General features: G+C 39.6%; 1 protein-coding gene across 6 annotated transcripts in view; it reads right to left on the reverse strand.

Moving 5' to 3' along the window:
* Nucleotides 1-1,784: 1,784 nt before the first annotated feature.
* ampd2b (adenosine monophosphate deaminase 2b) overlaps nucleotides 1,785-13,630 on the reverse strand; it is a 28,473-nt gene continuing 16,627 nt past the window's right edge. For all 6 annotated transcript variants that reach the window (XM_047375351.1, XM_047375358.1, XM_047375373.1 and 3 more), the window contains 17 exons: nucleotides 11,670-11,794; nucleotides 11,451-11,581; nucleotides 11,279-11,347; nucleotides 11,095-11,197; nucleotides 10,768-10,972; nucleotides 8,574-8,715; nucleotides 8,382-8,471; nucleotides 7,572-7,701; nucleotides 7,289-7,483; nucleotides 7,072-7,203; nucleotides 6,793-6,956; nucleotides 5,532-5,658; nucleotides 5,264-5,427; nucleotides 4,942-5,062; nucleotides 4,557-4,730; nucleotides 2,158-2,268; nucleotides 1,785-2,047 (listed from right to left, as the gene is read on the reverse strand). In XM_047375351.1, the coding sequence (XP_047231307.1) occupies nucleotides 1,832-2,047; nucleotides 2,158-2,268; nucleotides 4,557-4,730; nucleotides 4,942-5,062; nucleotides 5,264-5,427; nucleotides 5,532-5,658; nucleotides 6,793-6,956; nucleotides 7,072-7,203; nucleotides 7,289-7,483; nucleotides 7,572-7,701; nucleotides 8,382-8,471; nucleotides 8,574-8,715; nucleotides 10,768-10,972; nucleotides 11,095-11,197; nucleotides 11,279-11,347; nucleotides 11,451-11,581; nucleotides 11,670-11,794 (2,399 nt within the window). In that variant the 3' untranslated portion in view covers nucleotides 1,785-1,831. The remainder of the gene's footprint in view (nucleotides 2,048-2,157; nucleotides 2,269-4,556; nucleotides 4,731-4,941; nucleotides 5,063-5,263; nucleotides 5,428-5,531; nucleotides 5,659-6,792; nucleotides 6,957-7,071; nucleotides 7,204-7,288; nucleotides 7,484-7,571; nucleotides 7,702-8,381; nucleotides 8,472-8,573; nucleotides 8,716-10,767; nucleotides 10,973-11,094; nucleotides 11,198-11,278; nucleotides 11,348-11,450; nucleotides 11,582-11,669; nucleotides 11,795-13,630) is intronic.

Genomic DNA, 13,630 nt, shown 5'->3' on the forward strand with positions numbered 1-13,630 from the left:
GTTGCTACAAGTGCCGGGATGTAATGTGGTACAATCCAAATCTGTAATAAGTTAAACCTTACAACCCTTGAGCTTTTTGGACTTTCTCACGTTACAGCCTCAAACTTCAGTGGATTCGGTGGACATGGAAAAACATTTTCAAACTTTTGAACAAATCTGAAAATTGTGACATGCATTTGTATTTAGCCCCCTTTACTCTCATACCCCCAAATAAAACCATTCTGAATACAACTTGTTACAAAGTCTCTTAATCAGTAAATAAAGTCAACCTGTGTGTAATTTAATCTCTGTACAAATACAGTTTTATTGTGAAAAGCCTTGTAAGAGAACATTAGTGAACAGGAAAGCTAACACTGAATACCTCCTTGAACCCTCCAATCCCCATGATGGTGACAGCATCATGGGGTGGAGATGCCTTTCTACAGCAGGGACGGGGAACCTGGTCAGAGTTGATGGGAAGAGAAGGTAAATATCAGGATTTACTAAAGAAAACCTGTTGGGATTGGGATAATGATCCTCCTTCCCACAGGACAACAACCCTACACATACATCCAGAGCTTTAATAGAATGGTTTAGTTCAAATAATATTTAAGTTTTAGAATGGCCCAGTCAAAGTCCAGACCGAAATCCATTTCAGAATCTTTTGTAAATTAATGTTCACAGAAGCTCTTCAGCCAATCTGATGAGCTTGAGCTTTAGGAGAATGGACAAAAATGTCAGTCTCAAAATGTGCCAAGCTGGTAGAGACGTACCCCAAAAGACCTTTGGCTGTAATTGCAGCAAAATGTGGTTCCACATAGAATTGACCCGTGCCTGAATACAAATGCATGCCAAACTTTTATATTATTCAATTAGAATCTTATAATAGAAAATGCTCAAAATAATTTTCCTTCCACTTTAAATCATTCAAAATCAAATATGAAAAAGTTCAAGATGTATGAATACATTTGCCAGGCTCTAGTTTTAAAATGAAACCCTATAATTTCACTGTACTTATGAGTTTTCTACTCAATAAAAGCAGGAATGTCGATTTTTTTTAGTGGACAGATACTGACTTTCAGGTTTGCAGACTCTGCAGATGGCTCTGAACTTTTTGTGAAGTGACCTGTAAAATTTCAAGGATGGTAAATCTATTCACTTTTTTACTCCTGTTATAGTAAGTTTGGCATTACAGTCTGGCGTTACAGCAGGAACAGTGGCTGCAAGGCTCAATAACAAACTACATACCAACTGTAAAATAAAATGCTGTAAATTTACAGGAAACTATCAACAAGAGTAGAACATATTGTGGTAAAATATTTTGTGATGCTCAAAAAATGTGTTTAGTTAGCAAAAAACAAATATTGATAAAACCCTTAAATAGCCAGAAAAGTAGCCAAATACTGGAACTCCATGCTCCTGATCCTAACTGCAGATCTGGTAAATATATTATTTTTAATGCCTTGTTTAACTTTTTTCTCTTTTCACAGTCAGTCTTTGATTCTGTTTATTATTCGGTTTCACTTTGTAAATGTGTAAGACGTTGTACAACAATTACAGACATTGAACATAAATGGTCACAGAATATGGTAACAGCCTATGGTACTCGTAGAAGGAAATAGTGACATTTTGGAAACAACATCAGAAATCAAGCAAACAGTCCAAGAAACTAAAGGAAGAAAACTGGGGTAACACAGATTTTAATTTCTGATGTTAGCAGCTCATGATCATCCCATATGGAAGGTTTTTCTTATCTTTCACAGGTGTAATATGTTTCTATGCAAGTGCATAGAATATAGTGTATGTCCTGATGTGGAAATATGGACTGTGTTGAGCTGTCTGTGCTGCACATTCAAGTCTCTGCCTGCACCGCTCCCATACACAGTGCCCCCTCCTCCTCAATGGTCTCCAGCTCATCTGTGCGAATGGCCTGTGTAATTAAATTCAGCTCCTCACACATGGTCTCATAGCGGTACGCCACGCGGATGTCGGGGACGTTGGTGCGTCTGATGTCATTACTCTCCTGTCCTTCTTTGATGTAGTTCGGACCGAGCCAGCAACTCTTCACCTGATGGGAGCAGTGGGAAATAAAACATGTCTGCAGAACAATACACTATTTTATAACAGTTAAACAGTAAAGCAAGTTAATATGTAATGTGTTATAAAGATGAATTCAACCTTATGAGAGAATCCGCTCATTAAGACGCTGTTCCTGGCTAGCTCACACATGTCACAGGAGCTCAGTTTCCACACCTGAGCTGCAATGCTGTACTCCTCCATCAAGGGCTCCTTCACAACATAAACACATGCACTTAAATCAGTACAGGTTAAGGGCAGTTTCCCAAACAGGATTTAAATATAACCAAGAGTAGATTTTAATCTAGATCAATTTATCTTGTTTAAAAAAGCTCCTTTTAAAAGGCAGACTATTGCCAACACGTGTACCATAAGGTCTAAAACTAAAGTGAAGTGAATTATAATAAAGTCACTTCTACTACACTGCTTCCCAAACATATTAATACCCCTTGTACTGCTTCATATTTTGTCATGTTACAACTTCAGGCTGGGGCGGCTGGGACGGGGCGGTTCGCAGCCGAGTGTGAAGCGGCTGGGACAAAGATCAGCTCCTCCAAGTCCGAGGCCATGGTCCTCAACCGGAAAAGGGGGGCTTTTCTCTTCAGGTTGGAGGGGAGTTCCTGCCTCAAGTGGAGAAGTTCAAGTATCTTGGGGTCTTGTTCACGAGTGAGGGAAGAATGAAGCGGGAGACCGACAGATGGATCGGTGCGGCTGCCACAGTAATGGGGACGCTGTGCCGATCCGTTGTGGTGAAGAGGGAGCTGAGCCGATTTACCGGTCGGTCTACGTTCCTACCCTCACCTATGGCCATGAACTTTGGATCATGACCGAAAGAACGAGATCCCGGATACAAGCGGCTGAAATGAGCTTCCTCCGTAGGGTGGCCGGGCACTCCCTTAGAGATAAGGTGAGGAGCTCGGCCGTCTGGGAGGGGCTCGGAGTAGAGCCGCTGCTCCTCCACATCGAGAAGATCCAGTTGAGGTGGCTCGGGCATCTATACCGGATGCCTCCTGGACGCCTTCCTCGGGAGGTGTTCCAGGCACGTCCCACCGGGTGGAGGCCCAGGGGACGGCCCAGGACACGCTGGAGGGACTATGTCTCTCCAGCGTGGCCTTGGAACGCCTTGGGCTCCCCCCGGAGGAGCTGGAGGAGGTGTCTGGTGAGAGGGACGTCTGGGTGTCTCTGCTGAGTCTGCTGCCCCCGTGACCCGGTCCCGGATAAGCGGAAGACGACGAGTACGAGTACAACGTCGGGCCTAAATGTATTTTACTTAAATTTTATGCAACTGACCAACACAGAATAGTGAAGAATTTTGAAGTTGAAGTAAAATGACAATCTGAAAAGTGCAGAGTGCATTTGTATTTAACCAACATTTATTCCAAAAATCCTGAATACAATCCACTGCAATCAATTACCTTCAGGTCACCTAATTAGTAGATAAAGAGTCTGACACCAGCACATTAACGAGGGAACTATCCAAAAAGCCCATGGTAACTATGGAGGAGTTGCATAGGTCCTTAGCTCAGGTGGAAGACTCTATGGACACTACTACTATTAGCTGTGTACTCTAAAAACATGACCTTTATGGAAGAGTTGCAAGAAAAAAAGCCATTGCCGCAAAAGACTTAAAACCAGGGTTGTAATCTTTGAGCAGGACAACCATGCTAACTTTACATCCATACCTACAAATAAATGGTTTCGATTAAAGCATATCCATGTGTAAGAATAGTGCGGTCATGGTCCAGACCTAAATCCATGCCAGAATCTGTAGCAAGACTTAAAAATGTATATTCAACAAATTTCAGTCTCTAGACGTGAAAAGCTGGTAGAAACTTGCAGCTGGAACCATAGTGAAATGACAGTGTTTAGGACCATGAATAATTTATGTTTGCACTTCACAGCTATGCCCTAGTTTGTGTGGGTCTGTTGCATAAAACTTAAATAAAAACCATCGCAGGGTGTGGATGTAACGTGACGAAACATGGCCCCACCAGGGCCATGTGGGGAGGACTGCATAGGTGATAAAAAATGATTGTATATTTTCTTATTATACATTTAAACTTTATATTTTCATGTGCTTTATAAGGTGAAAGTAAATGAAAGCAGACTGAAAATTGATATTTTTATTTATATTTGTTTTAGTTATTAAATAAAACAAACAAACAATAAAAAATAACATAACATGTATGCTAACCTCTGTGTGCTAAACCAATGTGTTAAGGGGTTCAAACTATTTGTTATTAAGTAATAATTTTTAATTGTAGAACTTTATTGTATGTAATGATTAACTTCTTTTCTTATGTGGCCTTCATGAATTCAACAAAGTTCAAGTAGGCGGTATAGGCATACCTACTCTTTATAATTATTATTCAGTTTATTTATTACTTATTTAAATGCTGGTCTTTACGAGTTTTTTAAATATCTTGATGAAGGCCACTGCTGCCTCCATGTAGAGGTTCTGTTGAAACTCTGACTTCAGTTGTGAGTTGGTGAGGCCTGACCTTGGTAAAGTGAAACTGCAGAGGATCGTCTGTTGACAGAGAAACCATGAGCCCTCGGGACAGGTACTCTGGCAGAGGGTTACGATGGTAGCTGAGGAACAGGCTGTTATTGCTGAGAGGAGACATAGCAATGCCGATCTGAGCCAAATAATACAGATACTGCAGCACAGGAGCCTGGAGGAGAAACAGGGAGATGATGTTGTAACATGCACATGGTGGATTCCCTTATTTCTCAAAGTATTTTAAAGAGGTGAAAGTAAACCTAAAAACATTCGTATTCAATAGGCCTGATGTTCTGACCAGTTCCTTTAAATTTAAAGTTTCTTAAAAAGGTCCAATAAAAACATATCCTGCACAAATTTAGTTTGTGATTTTGGAGTCCCACCTTTCTGAGCAGCAGTCCATGGGAGATGTTCTCTGATAGCATGAACCCAGACACCAGGTGGTGGATCGGCCCCGCTTCCCCACAGTGAGGGCGCAGAACAAGGGTGTGAAACCCACGATGCCTGGAATTAAAACACAGCGTAAATAGTGGGAACCCAGCGAGGAACACAGCCTGAATATATCTACATTTTAAGCTTTTCTCCAGTGACACGCAACAAAGAAATGAGTGATAAAACTAAAGGATTTGAGAATTTATTCTTTGGGTAGAGACCTTCAACAATTACATTAAACTACCAGATCCACTAAAGTGTGTTCTAACTTACCTGCGCAGGTGGTTCAACACAGTCATGTTTGCATACATATAATATAGGTAGTATGAATATGGCGGGTTGTCCTCCTCTGTCCAGTTGGCTGGCAGGGGACTGTCCAGGTTGAAGATATGCTGCTCTGGTTTGGATTCATCATCCACACTGTCAAAGCCAACAATCTGTGAGGGAACAAAGTGCAGATCTGTTAGAAAACCCTCTGAGGAGGATGTGAAGGTAATGTGGAGGATCGGATTCACGTAGATTCTCGGTGAAGTTGCCGTACATGCTGAAGAAAGAGGTGCAGTTCTGGATGGCTGCCAGGGTTGATTGTGACCTCAAACAGAGGCCTGAAGATATTCTCGAGCATTTCTTGGAAGTTGGACAGCTGTCTCTTTGTATGGTAGACATCACTATGAGAGAAGAACAAAAACAAATTAATAACTCAGTAATAAATCACTGTTGCACTTATTTAGTGTGCCGGATATTCGCAATGATATTTGGCTGTTTGGAAACCTAAAGGAGGAAGTTAAGTTATTGCAGAAGAAGTAACCAATTCATTCATTTAGATAAATCTCACAACGGAGCAATTTTAATGCTGGGATTAATAAAGTACATCTGATTGTCCTATCTGCAAGCAGCCTCAGCAAAAAAACAGGAAATGAAGATTAGAACAGGAAGTTATTAGAATGAGATGAACAAGAAAACATGGATAAAAGATAAACAATGTGATACTGAATCTGGAAGTTTACCTTAAATCACATTTTATGAATGAAATGTGATCCAAGCAAACAATAATAACAATAATGATGCATATGGTTGTTTTGTGAGTAACTCAAAAAGCTCAATGACACATTTGCATTAAAACTTTCTCACAGCTGGGATATCAGCTTGTTAAACTTGTGTTACTCTGTAAAAAGCAGAATGACATAAAAAGGTATATTACTATGCATAAGCACGGTTGGAAAACTATTACATTTAGTGGGTGTTTATATATGAATGTATGAAGTACTATAAAAGTAGCCCTGTAAAGGTTTTAACACTTTTAGTGTACTAAATATACAAAATGACATCAAATACAAAACTGTTATTGAATATTGGTTTAAAAGTGTCACAATCTATCATAAAAATAATTTGCTAAATATTTTAATATGATTGTTTAAATAATACAACAATAAATACATTATACAAATGAGAAAAAATTGTATAAATAATTATATAAATGTGTCAGTTATTAAATTATTACACAACAGATTAATTAAATTTATAAACCATTAAATAAAACTTGTGTTTGTTATATATTAAAGTCAGTTTAAATTTGAATAAATGATGTTCATATTTATTTCATAGCAGCTAAAATATTACATTTCCTATTGTGATATATATATATATATTATATTTCATATCCAACTGTTCTTCTATTATTGCATAAATCAACATTTTCTCAATGGCATATGTATTTATTGAATACTGGCACTTTATACCCTCTAGTATTTGAGTGCGTATACTTGAGTACATGTTGGATTTACACCAATGGAGAAACTCACAATAGTCGTGGCACTTGTACAAGCCAACGCACGTTGTTGGAGTAGACCTGATGTCTGACGGCCCACTTGGCCAGCTTGTCCCACTCGTTTCTGGAGCGCCCATAGACGGACAGCCGGAGCTCCACGTTCTGGTACTTGCTTTCCTCCAGGTCAGCCATCACTTCCTGAGAAGCAGTGAAGAGAACAGTCACTAGAGGGCGCTAGTGCTTTAACAATACAGTCAGGACTTTACAGGCAGTGTCTAAAGTGAAAGAGATGGTCTATGCTTCTAATGAGGACCTTTATAATGTGACCGAAGTATTTCCCCTCGATATAGTTGTCGGTTTTGATGAAGATCTCTCTCAGGATGGATTCGCCAATGGGATTATATTTGGCGTTAAATTTGTCAAATCGATGGAATGTGTTGCGGTCCTGGAGACAGGAAACAGATAAAACTATTTGTTGCAGTCTTTTATTCTTATTATCCCAGCTCCAGTTTAAAAGGTGTATTACTTACAGCATGCATGTCCAGAGTGTCCACACTAAGGTCAAAGGCTGTCAGGTTCATACTCTCAAACACCTCCATGAGTGTCTGACCTTTGCCTTTCTCCATGTGCACAATATCTTTTGGATACTTCTTCATGGCTCTTTTGATAAAACGAAGAAGATGCTTCTGGTTCATGCAAGATGAAGCATGAATGTGAGTGTCTACCTGTAAAACAAACAGGAATAAAAAAAGGTTTCTGATTCTGGATTACTGCCATTTATTATGATGATGTACAAAAAGGTTTGATTTTTACCTTACGGATATTGTAAAAGTCTCGATGGGGGACCTGTTTTTGTGCTGCTAGCTCCTTCATCTCATTTAGCAGAATGTGCATCTGGAACTTGGAGCTGAGATACTGCAGCCGACGATAGCAGAAGGACTTTCTATGGGGAAGGGAGACGATGTGGCACACTATTTGGTTTTAAACTGATTTGAAATATTCAGTGCTTTGCAAAAGTAATCATAGCACTCACTTCTTTTTCACATTTTGTCAAAAACTTCAAATTAATTTATATTGCTTTGTGATTTGTGTGGCTCAACATAAAGTTGTGCATTATGTAACATTAAACAAACAAAAAAAAAAAATACACGGTTTTCAAAGTTGTTTTACAAATATCCTGCAATAAACTACTTCACACATCTCCACAATTTTCACTCTGACCTTTCTGCTGTGTTCCTTTGTCTTCATGGTGCTGTTTGTTCTCTAATTTTCTTTAACAAACCTCTGAGGCCTTCACAGAACAGCTGGATTTATACTAAATTACACACTGGTGATTTTATATATAGATATTTGGTCAGTTGGTTTCACTGGATTTCATTTGAGGGTCTTGGAATAAAGGGTGCTGAATGCAAATGCATGCAAGACTTTACAGATTTGTATTTATAAAACATTTTGAAAACCCTGTAACCTTTTCCTTCCACTCCATAATTATGCACATGATGTTGGCCTATAAAATAAAATGGCAATACAAATTTGAGGGCTAGAGAAACTTTTGCAAGGCTGTATTATGTATCTCATATAAAATAATTAAGTCAACAGAATTTATTGGGAACTGCAGCTTACACCGGTCCATTAATAATGAGGGCCATCATGACGTTCATATCAGCGATGTAGTCCTGCAGGTCTGGATATGGCAGGTCCAGCTCTGTGCTCCTGTTAGCAATATTACAGTTAAACAATTTTGCCTGCTTCCACGTGAGTCTAAAAACATATAACTTCTCATACTGAGCATGAAACACCAAGAGAATGTTTTACTTTTCCATTATGTCCCTGCTGGTGTACACATGCATGACGCCGTTCACCATCTTACAGCCGTAACCCACATCAGGGGGCATGCTGGCGGGGTCCTGGTTCTCGTACGGGTGTGTGTCAGAAGCAGATGGGTGCACTGGGGCATCTGTGAGGGGGCAGAAAAGCGTGCTCAATCTGAGCTCAGCAGCCCACACACTGTGGCAGCATGTTCAGGGGTGTGTAACAGATTGTAGAGCTTAAAATCTGTGGGGGTGCCAGGGTATATTTCACTGAGAAAGTACTACTGTGCTAATTTAGCATTTCATAATCAGATTCAGAGGGGCCACCACCATAGCTTCATATACTTTGATGTTAAATAAATAAAACATGTAAAAGAAAAAAAGACAAAAAGTAACACATTTTACTTTATATATTGTACAATGTTGAAGCATGTCTGATTTCTACTGTGCGTTTTTAGGCTTTCACTCCTGAAAAGTGCTAATTTCTCTAACTGGTCAGCTGGTGGGGTCAGAAAAAACAGTTGAGCGAAAGGTGCTCATTTGTTGTTTCAAACGTGCTAAACGAGTTGCTAGGCAGACATGCAAATGACGCTCGTGGTGAAGTTTTAAACAAAAGAACAAAAGCTTTGGCACCAAGTGAGATATTTCAAAGAGCTCACTAGCAGCAGAAAATTCTGGTGTGAACTTTAGAGATTTTGTCCATGTATTAAAAATCTACATCACGGGGAACTTCAACTGGTGGCCTCCATGCCATGTGAAGACTATTAAATCCAGCTAACAATTAGAAAATATGTGAATCAACCACCAGAAAGAGTCAGCGACAATGCAATCACTTAGTATATATGCGAATACTCTGTTCTTCCTGTTACATTTCTTTTAATTTGTGTTCATTCATTTATCTTTTTACATGTTAATTTGAAACCAATTTCCTTTAACATTTATCATAATGTGCAACAATTTACAGGTAAATGACATTATATTATTATAAAGTCTCCCCAATGCCATCAATATATGATAGAAGAAACTAAACTAACAGAGCTGCTGCAGAAATATTAAGGACCCTTGCTGTAATCAGTAGGGGTTTCTTCCTGAGCCCGGCACAAACCTCTCTTTTTCGTGAACAACGCTACCAGAAAATACAGCAGTGAAGGGGAATGATGCTAATTTGCAGTTTCAGAGTCTTTATGAAATTAAAGGGCTATTTCTTGCTTTTAATAATCTGGACTCCATTTGAAAGTCTAAACCAAACTTTTACAAACATTTCTTTTTTGTTTTCAATGCTCCTGATAAGTTATATAATACAAAGTTCAGTTGATTTGTTAAATGGGGTTTTGTCCCAAGATGGGTTGGGAGGGAGTACTAGGGGATTTATTATGGTTAGTCCTTTTTTCACATTGCACCAGTTTTTTGACATGCAAAATGAGAAACAAATTCGAGAGGCACGTATTTGTCTGGAGGGAGGAGCCAATCAACGAGTATGTTTGCCTGTATGGTCAGGCGTCTCAGTCAGCCGAGAGGTGCACAATGGAGCAACCAAAACAATGACCGAAGTTACCATTCCTCGACTACTTTCTACTTCTCAAAGAACGTTTAGATCATATAAATGTCCTACAAAACTTTTAGTAGATTTACACTAGAGATGCTTTTAAAAGATGGAGTGAACTTGGTGATCGACAAGGTTTCAAAAGTAATGAGGAGTTGTCAAAGTTTCCTTTCAACTGGTAAAAACAAAATAAATGATTGTATTTTTACGAGTTATAATAAGGAGTTTCTTTAAAAAACAAATAATGCTGTAAATAATTGTAATATGCTTACCTTACAATAGGCCAGTACACCCCTAGCTTGAATGCTAACCAGACCTAAATCACATGTAATGTCAGTCTGTAGTTTGAACATCAACCTAACTGTGAAAGAGGAGGGAGGAGAATGAAAGGGGATTCATCTTACATTGTATGTGATGTAGGCTGAGTTATTAGTATAGCATTCAACCTTGGCTGGCTATATCGTCCTATTGTTCTTATTTTCAGGTCAGTGCAGTTATGCTCTCACCGATGGCCCTGCATGTTTATGTAGGAGGCGTGGATTGTAGCTCCTTCAGGAGGGAAGGGGGAGCAGAAGCGGGACCTAAAGATTTAAAAATCTCTACTTGCTTGCTTATAACAGTGTGAATACAGGGAAGTGATGCTGTACGTGCCAACCTGCAGTGATGCTGGTCTCCGTGGTCTCTTCAAAATCCTCCTCCTCCTCATAGATATCTAAGTACAGAGGTCTCTCGCTCAGCTCCTGCAGGTAGCGAGCCGTGGTCCTGCAGAAGCTCTGCAGCGACAGACCCATGTACTTTTGTCTAATGAACAGAGCCTTCACCACACATTTGGCAGCATCCAATAGATCTGTGAATGGAACCTGCAGAGAACAGCAATGGATTAAAAAAGGTGTAAAGATAGAGTACAGCTTTATGAGGGAGGAGGTGTTACATTAACGGCGAAGAAACACAGAAAGTCTCATTTTAAACATCTGCTCCTCACCCCACATTTCTCCTCTCCAGAAATAGAGACTCTCTGGTACTCCTTCTCTGGAACCGGGTCTCTCTCCTGCGTATTAGGAGCCTGGCTCTGCTCCTTCATGAATCTGAAAACAGATCCATAAACCTATGAAAGTTTGTCTAATGATAGCAATTTTTCTTTAATACTGAAATCTTTGCAGACTCACTCCAGGTCTGTGGCACTGTCCGTCTTCATGAACTCCTGTTTGGCTCGGAGGAGGATGTCAGGTTCGAACCTGAGCACAGAGGAGCCAAACTCACTTAGGGATCTTCACTTTGCAAACAAAACCACCTGTGTTGCTGCATTAATTACATGCTTCATTACTTTCTGTCACTTACTTGACATCCTGGCTAATCTGCCGCTCAAGGCGGTGGCGCTTCTCCTCCAGCTGTTCGATGGGACTGTCCTCTGGAAACTCGTAGGGGGCGCTCCGCATCTCACTCTCTGCCAGGCTGCGGGAGAACAGCTCCTTCACACAGAAGCAGAAACATGTAAAACTGACGTTAGTTTAAAAGAAACCTATTAATGTTAGTTTAGCTCAATGGGAGAGTTCAGACCTCAGCTATCTCCTTGTATTTTCCGTCCATGGAGGTGCGCAGGTCAATAGATTGTTTCAGTGCCACTGGGATCCCAGGTAAGGAATGCTGGGTAGTGAGGAGGCGGCGAGGACCACGAAGTTCAACTGCAGAAACACAGGGAGCGAAAGTGGCATCTTAGCAAAAACAAAAGGGTTTTTGCCATTTCTTTTGTATAGGTTTGGCACTAACTTTTACATTTTTATTTTAAGTGTGTGTTTATCTGTTTTATCATACAGTTGAAACCAAATATTTACATACACTGCACTAAAAGAGACATTTAACTTTAACTTTTAGTTTTTTTTCTCACCGTCTAACATTTATTCAGACTAAGCCTTTTCTCTTTCAGGTCATTTATCAAAACATTTCTATTTGCTAAATGGCAGAATAAGGAGGTATTGATCTTTTAAAAGATCTTGTTAAAATAGCTTTCAAATCAGAAGCCAGTAAGCTTCTTTTAAGTTAATCTACAACATTTGCACTAAATGAAACCACTATTATAAATGTATCTTAAGGTCAACACCTCAAACACACTGCTTTCTTCTGTGACATCATGGAAATATCTAAAAAAAAATAAGCCAAGACATCAGGGAGTGAATTATGGACCTCCACAACTCTGGTTAATCCATGGGTTCAAATTCCAGATACCTAAGGAAGCTACCCTCTCCAGTTCAAATAATTACATGAAATTATAAACACTATAGGAATATTCAGCCAATCATAAAACTGTGTCCCAGAGATGAACATGTTTAGGTGCAAAATGAGTAAATCAAGACCTTGTGAAGATGCTTGCTGAAGCTGATACGTGTGTGTCATTATTCACAATGAAACAAGTCCTATACCAACATGGACTGGAAGGTCACTCGTTGATGAAGAAGCCATCAATCCAAATAGCAACATTAAAGCCAGATTAGAGTTTGTACTCTTGGTCCTTACCTACCTTGATTTTTGGAAACATGTCCTGTGGTCTGATTAAACTAAAATTGAAGGGCTCGACCAAGTGTTTTGACCCAAACATCGTTACTGTCAGAGGAAAAAGGGGAACCCTTACAACGTCAACTCTTTGCCTTATGATGACAACAACCTTTAAGATGGAGATGGAGTCCTTTTTGTAATGCACTAATGCCTGGGTTTGTTGTTCCATACGTAACATTTATTTTTTCTGAAACTTTTAGCTGCTTTCTTGGCAGCGCTATCCTTACCTTTTTTTTTCTTTTTCTTTTACATATTTTCTGATTTCAGATATAAAAACATAAAGAGCTGTAAGCCTGAACAGATAAAAAAAAGTTGTGTACATGATGAGACTAGTTTTGTAGGTATGTTCCTGTCAGAAAGGCTTTACACCTCAGCAGGCTGGTCAAAGATTAGACCTCTTTGCTGTCTCATCCATTTCATTGCCATATCTTGAACCTGACAGTTCTTTTTGTTGCACACAAATGTTCTTTCTCTCATCCAGACGCTGGACATGCTGTAATTATTCTTTGGTGTATTTAATTTAAACTGTTGGCAAGCCCAAATACAGTGTGGACTTCCTTAGCATGTCAAATCTCTTAGGCCAAGCATTGACACAGTAGCTTTTTATAATCTTAATAAACCTAGAACCTAGCATAAAAAAGGAGTATTGTGGAAAAAGCTCAGATCTAACTCACACTTTGTAATTTCTGCAACATGAACCCACTTAGCAGTGACAAAACGGTCCACTCAGTGGACTCATTGGCTGTTTGTGCCTTCACACACAATGAACCATTGAGGCGAAGAGCCCATCAGCACGGAGGAAGACAGGCCACTGTTGCCCTGCAAGAGCCTGGTTTACATAGACTCAGATGTCATGGGCAGATGAGGAGGCCCTCGAAACATTGAAATCCTTGCGACAAGGATGGAAGTGAGTACTCTATTATTAAGAGACAGAAATGACAGGAGACTGGTGTATCTCCTCACCATGG

Source organism: Girardinichthys multiradiatus, chromosome 1 (assembly GCF_021462225.1).
Source record: "Girardinichthys multiradiatus isolate DD_20200921_A chromosome 1, DD_fGirMul_XY1, whole genome shotgun sequence".
Lineage (NCBI taxonomy): Eukaryota > Metazoa > Chordata > Actinopteri > Cyprinodontiformes > Goodeidae > Girardinichthys > Girardinichthys multiradiatus.